Consider the following 14,570-nt stretch of genomic DNA (forward strand, 5'->3'; position numbering starts at 1 on the left):
TAGTTCTCGGTTCGTCAATCGAGGTGAGTACTTTCATACCCCTTTTTCCATCTTTTGTTTTGGGGTGACATTTCATACTTATCAACTAAATGCTTTATTTACTTGAATCTTAAACCCACAAACGTGATTGTATACTTTACTTATAAAATTGCTCGATTTGGTGTTCTATGTTTACAAGCTTATATGCTTATGTGTTTACCGCTTTTGGAAGGTTGATTCATAAATCCGTGAACTATCTGGTATTCTCTTATAGCACGGTGCCGTTAATGTATTCTTATTAACGATCTCATGTGTTAGGACATGAAATGTCACATGTATGTCCCCAGTTCTATCAGGTTGGTTCAACATGAAACCAACGATCGTGAAACCAAGTTAACGTACTGAAAATGTCAAACGAAGCTGATTCGATCGAATCAGTCACTGATTCGATCGAACCAGATCTCATTCGATCGAATGGGTATCTCATTCGATCGAACCAGTTTTCGATATATAAACGTTACTTAGGAAATTTCACACAGCGGCTGAACAGAACACACACTCACGTAAAACACAGAACCAGCAGCCTCCCGAAACACTCTCGAGCGTTCTTCGTGTTCTTGGTCGTTTCCTCCAATCCTAGGCGTCAAACACCTTTAGGAATCGTACCTACGTGTCCGTTGATCACCACCGAATCGCCGTGTTAGAGGATTCCGCACTCTAACACGTTGCCCCGTGAATCGTTGGGAAACCGAGTCCCGAATCGGTCCTACAAAGTGGTATCAGAGCCAGGTTTTTGTATTTTATATTGTTTTTGGTTTTTCTTGAAACCTTTCTCCCCCTAAAAATTATAAAAACAAAATCTTTTTGGATTTTTCAAATTTTTAAGAAAAGAAAAAATGAAAAACAATTTAAATGATATCTTCAGGAACATCATCTGATTGACGTTTAACGCCGTTGATCTCTAGCAAATATAAAAACCGTGGTTTGTCAAATGATTTAGTGAAGAGATCAGCGCGTTGTTCCTGAGTGGGGATTTTTACCACATCGATTAACTTCTTTTCGTAACAGTCACGAAGGAAGTGATATCGAATTTCGATGTGCTTCGTTTTGCTAAATTGGACAGGATTTTTGGTAATTGAAATTGCAGCAGAATTATCAAGATATATAGGAGTAGTAGAACATTCAATACCGTAGTCACGCATCTGTTGCTGAATCCAAATAACTTGAGAACAGCAACCGGCAGCCGCTATATATTCCGCCTCAGCTGTTGAAGTGGAAACTGACGTCTGCTTTTTGCATTGCCACGTTACTAAACGACTTCCAAAGAACTGACATCCTGCTGTTGTTGATTTGTAATCGAGTTTACAACCACCATAGTCCAAATCACTATACGCATGTAGATCAAAGTGGCATCAGAGCTTAAGGTTCTTGATCCGAATCTATTTATAGACGGTGCCGTTTATGTATTCTTATTAACGACCTCATATAAAAATCCTGAACCATCTGGTATTCTCTTATGGCAGGTGTCGCTAATGTGTTAGCGATCTCATATAATCCATATCGTTGCTTTTATTTATCGTTTCGTATACAAGTTTTGTGACTTTTTATTACTATATACTTATATGCTCAAACTTATGAATTGCTCACCAACCTTTGTGTTGACAAACTTTATTTTATGAAATGTAAGGCCCCGACACCGGTAACCCTACTTTCGTGTTGGATTTACTCATAAACGCGGTTCTAAATATCAGAGTTAATTAAAACATTCGCGGAATTTAAAAACTTTCATAAAACATTTCATAACAAAACACGTCTTGTCTTAAAACATCATTCCGTCTTTCAAAATAAACGAAACATTAAACTTAAACTTCTTGAGTCTTTCGATGCCAGCCTCTTATTCAGTGCCACGTGTCTCCTCAAGCGAGCTGCCTCATCCTACTCACCTGCGTGCATACTAAAAGTCAGCTACGCTGAGTGAGTTCTAGTTAATCACATAATTATACAATACATTCTTACATTTCATACTTAACCTCTTAACTTTCTTTCATACACACCTAAGTGCATATACTTTCTTTCTTACCTTCGTACTTTCTTTACATACATAATCATACGTTTTAAAGATCCTTTCGCCCTATAGCCTCACAGATATTATAAGGGTCTGGTCCCTAACATCACAGATATTATAAGGGTCTGGTCCCTAACGTCACAGATATTATAAGGGTCTGGTCCCTAACATCACAGATATTATAAGGGTCTGGTCCCTAACATCACAGATATTATAAGGGTCTGGTCCCTAGTTCTCGAATATTAGTAGGGTTCGATTCCCTCTTCGTTACCATACAACCATACATCATACCTCGAGTATTATTAGGGCTCGGTACCCTTTTCGTAACCATACAACCATACAACCATCTTTTCCTTCTTTTATTAACTTTATTACGTTCATACACATAAGTATACATATCATACTTACCTTATACATAGCGTTACAACCTGACAGTACGTGCAATATCCGAAGATCGTTCACGTACCATCAAGCAATCATTCATACATATCACATATATCACATATGGCATACACTTATCACTTAGGATAAATGTATTAACAACACATCGAGTATGCACACAGCCCCGAAAACATAACAAGGAATGGGGCTAGAAACTCACTTGAACACGGTTACGTTCACCGTTAATCGTAATCCCTTTCTTCAGTTGTGCACGGCTGACTGTATAACAAGTATACGTATCAATTAACTATCACTTCTCATATTGCATTTCTATCTTTATATGACCCACAACGAACGGGGGTCCGGGGGCAGCGCCCCTGGCAGCGGGGTCTAGGGGCGGCAGCCCCTAGCAGGGTCCAAGGGGCAGAGCCCCTGGTTGGGGTCGAGCTTAGCTTTAGGTTTTTAATTTATTTCCTAATCGAACTTGACTTTAAGCGAAGTTAAACCTTAGGCGAACTTAGCTTTAAGCGAAGTTAAACCTTAAGCGAACTTAGCTTTAGGCGAAGTTATCAGTTAGGCGAACTTGGCCGTAAGCGAAATTATCAATTAGGCGAACTTGGCCTCAGGCGAAGTTACCAGTTAGGCGAACTTGGCCGTAAGCGAAGTTATCAATTAGGCGAACTTGGCCTCAGGCGAAGTTACCAGTTAGGCGAACTTGGCCGTAAGCGAAGTTATCAATTAGGCAAACTTGGCCGTAAGCGAAGTTATCAATTAGGCGAACTTGGCCTCAGGCGAAGTTATCGCTTTGAAGGCGAAGTTATCGCTTTGAAGGCGAAGTTGCCCAGTTCAGCAGCTGTTTGGTTTCTATCAAGCATTTTTGGCGATTTTAACACCCTTGTTATGGTTCGACATCACCCACTACGCTCCCCAACCGTTTTCGGTCGTATAAACACTATAAAGCTTGGATCTTTAAACTTCAAAGATCAAGAATCATACCTTTTTGTGCTTGTTTGGATCTCGTTTAACTTGTTTAATCACAACTAATCGCTCACTCTCTCTCGAAACACGCTCGTTCCTCTCCCTCGGCCGCCGCCGGTGTGTGTGGTGTGGGTGTGTTTTGGAGTGTTAGAGAGTAAGATGGAATGAGTGATGTTTTAGGGTTTAGGGGATATTTATATCCATTAAGCCCATGGACCTAAGGCCCATTCTCATTTAACCCATCTCAATTAATCTAAGTCCATGATCCACTCCTTACTCGATATTAAATAATCAATAACGCGAAATCACTAAACATAACTTTCTTTATTCAACCTTAAAATTTTAGGATGTTACATGAAATGTTACAGGTTTGACTTTTGCTGACTCGAGGACTTGACGAAAAACGTTATCAAGACTATTAGGGTATTAGTAACTTTTGCTTAAGACTTGCCACTTGACTAGCTATCAATTTAATTCGTTTTGACCTTGTTTTTAACGATTCTTGGCCTATATATACTAGCCTCTACTTCTACAAATCTTGCACCACAACTCATTTCTCACTCAAAGCCTCTCTCTCTCTCAATTGTGTTCTTGCTTCCCAATTTGTGCTAAAGAGCAAGTTTGACCAAGAAATTCAAAACGTTCAAGTTCTTCTTTCTATTTATTTCTTTCCATCATCGGGTAAGTTATTATTTTCCCTACAACACATCCTGTGTTCATCACCATATTGTCACTTTTTGTTGGTCGTCATGGTTGTGTTTCACAACCACTTTTCGGCTCATCTAACATTCGGTTATAAAAGTTTTATGTTAATGAAAAAAAAAAGAAATTAACTTTTACAAAACTAATAAAACCAAATAAAACATTTTCAACATGTCACTTCATCTTATCATTTCAAATATGTTTGACATAAACCCGACTCAAAACCAGGTTCATGTCCGACCAAAAATGAACCACTCGTTTAACTTGTTTTCTTAAATAATTTTTGGTTCGGAAACGAAACGAACGCATCAAATTTAACTAATAAATATTGTAACATATATTTTTCCTAAAACTAAAATAATTTGACTATAAATCAAGTAATTAGCCTTTTCTCGTAACTTATAAAAAGTAGAATAAAATATATTGTTATCAAACTTTTCGTCTAATATTTATAAACCGAACATGTCGGCCACCTTTTTCTTATTTTTTTTTTCTCAGCCTTTTTTTAACCTAGTTATTTATTTATCTAGGGTCACTCATATCCCCCTTTTTCATCTTTTAAATTTTGGGGGTGGCATGTGTACCCTATTTAAATTACTCATTTTGTTTATTTATCTTTTTATAACACAATTCAATATATGTTTATGAGTGATTGTTGCATGCTCTATGTGCTTAATTGTTTATTTTATGTTTGGTGGTTGGTATCTCATCCTAATCTATCCTCATCTAGTATGATCATACACTTACCCAAGTACTTTGATTTCGTATCAATAAGAACGTGTCCACATCTATTTACTTGTTTACATTTTCATATGAATTGTAATACTCATCATTTACATATAAATTGTGGTTTATATATATATATATATATATATATATATATATATATCAACTAAAATTTATATACTCTCACCAACATTCGTGTTGACAAACTCTATTTTTATACATGCTACAGGTACAAGAAATTTACATTGTTCAAGATCGAAGAAATTAGTTTTACCTTAGGATATTATTTAAAACCCAAGAAGTATGATGTATTGATTTGATTATTATAATTGTGTTTTGATATTAATGAATTAAATAATTATTGTCGCTTTAATTAGTGTCTTTTGAGCTACTGTCCAATCAATACGTTACGCCTCAGCATGTTCCGCCGCCTTTGGTCGGGGTGTGACATAAATATTGTCACTTTAAATAGTGTCTTGTGTATTTGGGCAATCAGTTGCACCCCTGCATGTTCCGCCGCCTTTGGTCGGGGTGTGACACAACCGACGTTCACCTTCGCCGGATTTATCAGTCGTTCACCTTCATTCATTTGATGACCTGTGGAGTGCGGAGGCTACGTCTTCCTGAAGAGGATTTTGATATACAAACTTACAATTAGTTTATCTTCCTTTTGGTTTTGTGTTACTGCTGTTAATTATAATACAAGATATGAATTTTATAAAGGAAGTTCAAATTATTGGTTTATTATAGTATACGACAACAATAAACAAATTATTGTAATATAATTATACTAATGTTAACAAGAATCGCCAGCCGGGGTTAGCATCCGCCCGAGATATACGATAGTACGTACCTGCACCACATGAGCAAAACAAATATGATGCATTGACACCTTGTGACATCGATTTCACCGACGAAGAAAAGGAGAATTGTGACATTTTGGCTCCAATCATATCAAAGAGGAAGAAGAAGAATCATTCAATTAGGTCTCCATATGACGAAGGAGGTGTAATCGAGTGAAGAAGAGGTTGTGAATTAGGGTTCCAATGATGGTCGCTGGTGTCTTTTAACTCTTATAATCAATCATGGGTAAAACACTAAATTCAAACTTTTTTGGATGGAAAAACTAACGCCAAACTAACGGAAGGACTCACGCGGTTCAGTTTTTATACCACGGGGATTAAACAATTCATTTTTTTTCAAGCACTAAAAGTGACTCAGCCTAAAAACCACATCGACTAAAACAGTAATTTTCTCAAAATTATATAAAATAGAAAAACATAAATATCCGGTCGGGTCCAAATCCTAACCTGATAGACATCCATCTATCCATCACCACCGACTCATTGACTCCTTCTCCACTCACATCATCAACTCTTAGGGGGTGTTTGGGATTCCTTATTTCTATCAACTTATAACTTATTAACATTTTAAAAAGTTAATAATGTGTAAAAGGTGTTTGGCAAACATTAAGGACTTATGGTTTTTAACTTTTGGCCAAGGCAAAATAAGAGGGTTTTGAAAATTTATGATTTCCTAACTTATTAACTTAATGTGTTTGGTTTACCTATTACACCCTTCTAATACTCAAAACCCATTACATTTCTTTTAAAAAAGAGTGTCATTTTTAGTCATTTTGATTTTCTAAACTAATCCAAACATTTTTTTTAAAACTTCTTTTAAAAATCTATAAATTAATAAGATCTTTTTCACTCAAATAAACCCAAACACCCTTATTATTATTATTATTATTATTATTATCATCATCATCGTCATCATACATCTATCTTCACACCACAATCCAATCCACCAAAATGTTGGAGTTCACGCGGATCAACACCAAGGAGGACCGAGACGGTGACATCGAACAAGGATCAACAGCAACTCTGTACCCTGGGCTCAGCCATGGCGAAAACATCCTTCGTTGGGGTTTCATCCGTAAGGTTTACGGCATTCTCGCCGCTCAGATGGTCTTAACCACCGCCGTATCCTTCCTCACCGTTCTCTATGCTCCCATCAACGAACTCCTCCGTGGCAACTCCGCACTCTTGCTGTTTCTCGTCTTCTTACCCTTCATACGTATGAATCAAACCCTAGATCTGATTTTAATATTATTTCTGAAACCTGATTGCTGTAGATCTAACCGATTGGATATTAAGTGTTGGTTTGATCGTATCAAACCCTAGATCTGGTTATCTGCTCTTAATTTGCATAGAATTGCTATCTTATTATTATTATTTATTTATTTTTATTTTTTTAATATGTTAAATTGTGATTTCTAGATCTCTATGATTATTGACCTGTGAATGGGAATTAAATTGTTGATTATTGTTACAGTGTACCTCAGGAGCATATCTGTGATTTAGATCCAAATTTACGTTAGGTTTTTGGTAAATTTTAGGGCTTCTTAGCTATCAAGTTAATGCCGAAAAATATCAAATATCGGTTATCATGGTGGGATATTGGTAATTTTAATATCATGCGGAATTTATATATATATGACGATTTAACACTAACAATTCAGTATACTATCCTACCATTAACAAATTAACCTTTTGCAATCGCAATTAACTAATATCGGGAATATCGGTGAATCATATACGGTCAAATACCGGTCAGTATCGCTGACAATATCAGGACCGATATTTTGCACCGATATCTTACCAAGGGACCAATTCTTAGTTTCAGACCAATAGGTCTTCGAGTTTTGACTAGTTGACCATCGAACAAGATCGAATTAGGAAATTCCGTTTAATCTTATGTGTCATGTGTGTTTTATACTTTTATGCAACAATCACATTTGATTTATTTGCTCCTGATAGCTTGAACTCCACATATTTCAGTTATATGAAATGCCAATGTTGCATATAGAAGATTCATGAACAGATTATATAATGAAATAACATTTTTTTTCTATTGACACTTTGGATTGCTTAAGTGTATATAATATTATGATGAACTGAGTCAATGACAAGAAATTTGTTGCAGTGTTGTGGCCGTTGCATGTGTATCAACAAAAGCATCCACTCAACTTGGTCTTCCTTGGGCTCTTCACAGCATCTCTGAGCTTGACTGTAGGCGTAAGCTGTGCCAACACAGATGGTTCGTTATTTTAATCTTAATGCTCATAATGATTGTTATTTTTGTGTGTTGAAAACGAAACTCATCCCATATTAATCATACAGGAAAGATCGTGCTCGAGGCTTTGATTTTAACATCAGCAGTGGTTTCATCTCTGACCGCTTACACTTTCTGGGCATCAAAGAAGGGCAAGGACTTTAGCTTCCTAGGACCCATTTTGTTCACAAGCCTTGTTATTCTGTTAGTCACCAGTTTCATGCAGGTCCTCTCTCTTTCTCTCTCTCTCATACACAGACACTGCACTTTTTGAGTTTTTGAGTAACACTGACCAGACTTTTTTGGACTTGCAGGTGTTCTTTCCTCTTGGACCAGCTACAAATGCCATTATTGGTGGATTTGGTGCAGTGTTGTTTTCTGGTTACATAATCTACGACACAGAAAACTTGATTAAGCGGTTTACTTATGACGAGTACATCTGGGCATCGGTTACTCTTTATCTTGACATATTAAACCTCTTCCTTTCAATTCTACGGATGCTGAGACAAGGAGACAATTAGGCATCATGATGGATGTTAAGCTTGCTTTGCAGGAATAACTGCGTATGTGTTCGCCATCTATCTTTTTTTTTTTGTTTTGTTGATCTATAAAATACTGTGTGTTCTGATGTACAGAGCACATTATGACCAGAAATTTGTAAGTATGATAATCAAAGTGTTTGATGATGTAATGATCTTAACTCTGTTTCATTGCAAAGGTACTATTAGTGTGTAAATGTAAGTGCATTTTGTTCAGTAGGTGAGAAGGAAGTCAAGATAGGATCTAAGTTAGGGGTGTTTTTTATCCGAGTTTAATCTACTCGTCTCAAAAGTAATATTTGATCGTGTTATCATATTAATGATTAAATCCAGAAAAAGGAGCAAGTCAAAAGGATGAATAAAGGATTGTAACGATTAAGTGGGCTTGTAGAGAAATCGGATAAGTTAAAAGCTGAACCTCTTGTTTAAGTTCATATAATGATGATCAAGTGGTGGCAATGCCGTTTCATTTGCTTACTGAAAGTTGGGTGTAATATAACCTGGCCAAACCGACCGCTTGAGGTTGGTTGCTGTGTCTGCATCGGTCAGTACAGGTTTGAGTGAAAGTCAAAACGGTCCTGGACTATAATCTTCTTGGTTTGCGATGAGTCGTTTTAAGGAAAAGTATCAAAACTAGCTTGGTGGCAGCTAGTAATTTGGCGAGTGGTGTGAGTAGTGTTGTGTTAGCGATGTTGGTTGTTGTCGGTGGTCATTGTTAGGTTATTTGTCTTTGGCCCTTAGGTGTTGCTTGCCTTTTAAGTTGTCATGTTTTAAGAATTATTTCTTGAATGTTTATTCAAACTTTACTTATTTTACAATAAAGTAGACCCAGATGAATCCGAATATAACTTTATTACCCAGATGACCAGCGAATCATGAAGTTGAAATAACGGAGGTTCTGACTTTGAAGAAACATCTTTCTCAACATAACATAACGGTTTCATCTTTAGATAACTCAGTTTTCTCTTGACTTTTTTTTAATTATTATTTTCATTAGAATTTAATGAATCTTTGATAGTTGATTTAGGTTCTTCACCTAAATGTCTTATCGGTTCATTTCTAAACATAAAAAAAATTAGAGTAAATTTAAAACAAGAGTTATGTAAGTTAATCTTCTAAACATAAAAACTAAAACAATAGTTATGTAAGTTATTAATCTAACTGAATGTCTAGATATGACCAGTGGCGGATCCAGGAATTTTTTTCAGGTGGTGCACTACGTTTTGTTGTTTCAATTTCATATAGTCGGGTATAAAAAAATCCGGGTCGGTTTGAGGTTCGGGTCGGTTCGATAGTTCGGGCAAAGTTCATAACAAATAAAAATACGATAAAATAGCAAATTAAAAACTAAGAAGCTGTGCCTAGACCCAAGGCTCACAAGTCACAACGCCTTGAATGCGTATTGCCCCTAAAAACGATATGCTTATGCTACGTGCCTTGATAATCTAAGGACATTTTAAGCGCGCCTTGCGCCTTTGATAACTACGCTTAAAAGAACAGAGAGAATACATTAAAACAGTAGGAAGCCGGAATCCAAAACATAACAACCTTCTCAAAATCCAAAAGCAACTAACACCATTTAAATCAAAACACCCAATTCAACAAACAATCAACATTATTATTATTGTTCCACTTTTAATAATAATAATTCAACATTTAACAAACACCCTCTAATCCACTCTGCAGAACCTTCTGCAGCTTATCTTTCTAACAACCTAACAAATTGAAACCAACAATAACAGTTAAGAACAATTAACATTGAAGAAGAAGAAAAAGAACAATTAACATCTAACAATGAATGCAACTTTTCCTTCAAAGTGGGAGGATTCGAACAATCGAGCTTCGAGGAAGAGTGGAAGGTTATGCAGCGGCGGGAGGAGTGTAGAAGGACGGCCGGAAAAGCGGCGGCGGTACCGCGGTGGTCGGAGAAAGGACGGGGACGGCTGGTAGTCTTGAAGAGGGATCAGGGGAGAGGCGCTGCAGTGTGTTTTGTGGTGTTTGTGTATTATTATTATAAAACCCTAATTGGTATAAGAGTGAGTTAAAAAAATAAGTGTAAAAAAACGGAATCGAACATGTGACCTCTAGGTTGCAAAATCAACAACTTACCAGCTGTACAAGCGCGTCAAATAAGAATGAGGTGGTTCCTTTCCAATTTATAATGTGGTTCCTTTAATATTTTTTATACATATATACACTATTATTTCAAAACTCGGGTGGTTCCGAGGAACCACCCATTTGTACCATAGATCCGCCCCTGGATATGACAAAACAACCGTAGAAAGAGAGGGGTGGTCACTAAGGTACCTTAGTCCCCACAAATCCCATAATGTTATACCATTATTCCTTTCAGCTACTAAAAATATATTTGATAAAGAGACAAACACCTCTCTCTCTCTCTCTCTCTCTCTCTCTATATATATATATATATATATATATATATATATATATATATATATATATATATATATATATATATATAAACACTCATGCAACTGTCTTAACATGCGTTTTATGAGCCTACAGTGGTCTTAGAATAGGTACAGGGTTGTGTGCGCTCGTCAACAATAATCCAGAGGGGCACCACCAAGCGGGATCGAAACCAGCCCCTTGGCCCCCTTAAAAAGCCATTACTTAATAAGGATTTGTTACGCGCGATATGCCGACGACTTACTACAACCCTAGACCTATTCTAAGACCACTGTAGGCTCTTAAAACGCATGTTAAGACACCTGCATTGGGGGGGGGGTGTCCCATGGACATAGTCCTTTGAGGCAGTGGCCGTTTAGTCCATGGTCCAAGGTTATGCAGCGGCGGTACCGCGGTAGTCGGAGAACGGACGGGGACGGCTGGTAGTCTTGAAGAGGGATCAGGGGAGAGGCGCTGCAGTGTGTTTTGTGGTGTTTGTGTATTATTATTATAAAACCCTAATTGGTATAAGAGTGAGTTAAAAAAATAAGTGTAAAAAAACGGAATCGAACATGTGACCTCTGGGTTGCAAAATCAACAACTTACCAGCTGTACAAGCGCGTCAAATAAGAATGAGGTGGTTCCTTTCCAATTTATAATGTGGTTCCTTTAATATTTTTTATACATAAATACACTATTATTTCAAAACTCGGGTGGTTCCGAGGAACCACCCATTTGTACCATAGATCCGCCCCTGGATATGACAAAACAACCGTAGAAAGAGAGGGGTGGTCACTAAGGTACCTTAGTCCCCACAAATCCCATAATGTTATACCAGTATTCCTTTCAGCTACTAAAAATATATTTAATAAAGAGACAAACACCTCTCTCTCTCTCTATATATATATATATAAACACTCATGCAATTGTCTATCTCAGATATTATTAGGGTCTGATCCCTTTCTTGTCTATCTCAGATATTATTAGGGTCTGATCCTTTTTTACTTCTCTATCTCAGATATTATTAGGGTCTGATCCCTTACTTCTTCATCTCCGTACATACTGTCTATACATACCCGTACCATACATATTCTTTCTTTAGTCATTTATACATTTTCGTATGTTGTACATATATATATATATATAAATATACATCATACACATTCATCTTTCATATACACACCTCAGTCCTGGCCGAGAACCTTCAGGTCATAATACTGAAGCAGAAATACCGTTTACTAGAAACGTACATGTGACAACATCTGGGATCTGCTTGGCTTGTTCTTGGGTCAGCATGTAGGCTCTAGTATTTGGCCTTGTTGGTTCAGCATCTTTCTTTCCACTTCCTCCGGCACCACCATCAGTGCATTCCTTAGAAAAATGTCTCGGCTTACCGCACCTGTAACATGCGGGTTTTGCAGTACAATCGGGAGCATAATGCCCCACCTTTCCACACTTATAACAGGAATTCGATCCCTGCCTACATTCCCCACCATGAGCCTTACCACACTTATAACAAACATCCGATCCTTTTCCCCACTTACACTCACCCCCATGCGTCTTTCCATACGTCTTGCACGATCTCTTCTCCCACACTTTATGCTTCTTATCCTTGGAGTTCCACAACTGAGTACCGGGTCGTTTAATAGGAGCAACCCACTTCTTATCCTTCTTTTCTTCTTCCACCACAACATCATCCGCAGCCAGGTCTGCATAAACCATCTCTGCGAGTTCGACAGCAGAGTCAAAGGTAGCAGGTTTACTCGTCCCGAATAGCGTGCGGACTTTCTGTGGCAATCCCCTCACATAGCACTTAATTCTCTTAGCTTCAGTGTTAACCATATCGGGCACCAACCTAGAAATCCGATTGAACTCGATGGTTTACTCACGATGTGTCATCGTTCCAGCTTTCAGGTTCAGGAACTTCATCTCCGCCCTTTCAACTTCGGCGTTAGCACAGAACCTCTACATCACTAACTCTTTCAGATCCTCCCACTTTAGAGCTTTAATCTCATCCCAGGTCTTCCTCTGCTCCACACTCTCCCACCAATACATAGCTTCATCCCCAAATGATTGGGTGGCATAACCGACGGCTTGGCCGGGACGGCATTCGCTGATTCGGATAATTTTATCCATGGCGGTTATCCATTGAAAGGTTGCGATTGCGTCTCCCAAACCAGTCAGTTTCGACGGGTCACAACCCTTGAAGGACTTATAGTTGCACCCACCTCGGCCCCTCATTCTATCATCAACCTTCACAGACCTTACCACACTCGAAGCCTGTCTCTCCCCCTCATCGTCTTTCCTACCATCTCCTCCTGCCCTTTCAGTGGTTCTTTCACGGCCTCCAGCAGACCCTTCAGCATTCATGTTTTTCACAGCAGCTGCTACCGCTTGAGCAATGGTCGTTTGAATTGCGGTGTCCAGTTGAACTCCCTCTTTGTTACTCGGATTTCCACCGGCTGCACTTCCATCTCCCTCAGCGTTAGTAGCTGCTCCTACTGACGGTTCTCGGACAACGCGTGGCCTACCACGACGTCCCGTACGTCATCCTCTTCCAACAACTTTCTTAGCTCCAGCCATTCGTATTCTATAAGGAAACACACACGTCATCACGTAAGGAACTATTTAGTACAAGGATAGTAAGGCTAACAGGTAATAACAGTGGCCATCTGTGATTAGCTGATCACGTTACTTTCCGTGTCCTATACACTTCCCTTTATGAGTCTATTTGTGCTGGTTCTTCTTTAAACAGTTAGTCAATCAAGACAATCAATTAATCCTATCCCTATCGTTCACATATCCTTTCTTTATCATTTAACGTTTAGTCATACGTCTTACCTTTACTGAGCTTGCTTGAGCGACACATGGCATTCTTGAACTGGCATCTTCTTTCCTTTTTCTATAATTTAATCCCATTATCTGTTCGAGTCTAATCATGTAGGATGCTTAAATCTCTCAAACTTTGCTCTGATACCAACTTGTAAGGCCCCGTTACCGGTGCCTCACATTTGGACGTTGGATTTACTCATAAACACAGTTCTAAATATCAGAGTTAATTAAAACTTTACGCGGAATATGAATCTTTCATAAAACATCACATATCAATCATAAACATCTCTTAAAACATTCCTCTTGTCTTTCAAAATCAAAACATAACTGGTAAAATATAACAGGTCTTCAGATGCCAGACTCTTATTCCTCTGCCAGGTGCCCCCGCTCAAGCCAACTTTCTCATTCTACTCATCTGCATGCATACTAAAAGTCAGCTACGCTGAGTGAGTTCTAGTTAATCATACATCATACAATACCTTTACTTACCTTCAATTACGCATCCGAAGATACATAATAATTACTTTACTCATTTACTTTCATTACATAATTTCATACATACGTTCATACTTTATTATTTTCATACTATATAATTACTGTTCATTCTATCTCAGATATTATTAGGGTGTGGTCCCTCTTTCCTTTGTCTATCTCAGATATTATTAGGGTCTGATCCCTTTCTTGTCTATCTCAGATATTATTAGGGTATGATCCCTCTTTCCTTTGTCTATCTCAGATATTATTAGGGTCTGATCCCTTTCTTGTCTATCTCAGATATTATTAGGGTCTGATCCCTTTTTACTTATCTATCTCATATATTATTAGGGTCTGGTCCATTTCTT

General features: G+C 37.9%; 1 protein-coding gene across 1 annotated transcript; it reads left to right on the plus strand.

Moving 5' to 3' along the window:
- The first annotated feature begins 6,621 nt into the window (after window positions 1–6,621).
- On the plus strand, window positions 6,622–8,521 carry LOC143626207 (BI1-like protein). Its single transcript, XM_077096353.1, has 4 exons — window positions 6,622–6,910; window positions 7,820–7,933; window positions 8,017–8,174; window positions 8,263–8,521. The coding sequence occupies exons 1-4, from the start codon at window positions 6,646–6,648 to the stop codon at window positions 8,467–8,469; spliced, it is 744 nt and encodes a 247-aa protein (XP_076952468.1). The 5' UTR covers window positions 6,622–6,645; the 3' UTR covers window positions 8,470–8,521.
- The last annotated feature ends 6,049 nt before the right edge of the window (window positions 8,522–14,570 follow it).

Source organism: Bidens hawaiensis, unplaced genomic scaffold (genome assembly GCF_021521415.1).
Source record: "Bidens hawaiensis isolate Kalapana, Puna unplaced genomic scaffold, B.hawaiensis_p1.1 tig00004283_1, whole genome shotgun sequence".
Classification (NCBI taxonomy): domain Eukaryota; kingdom Viridiplantae; phylum Streptophyta; class Magnoliopsida; order Asterales; family Asteraceae; genus Bidens; species Bidens hawaiensis.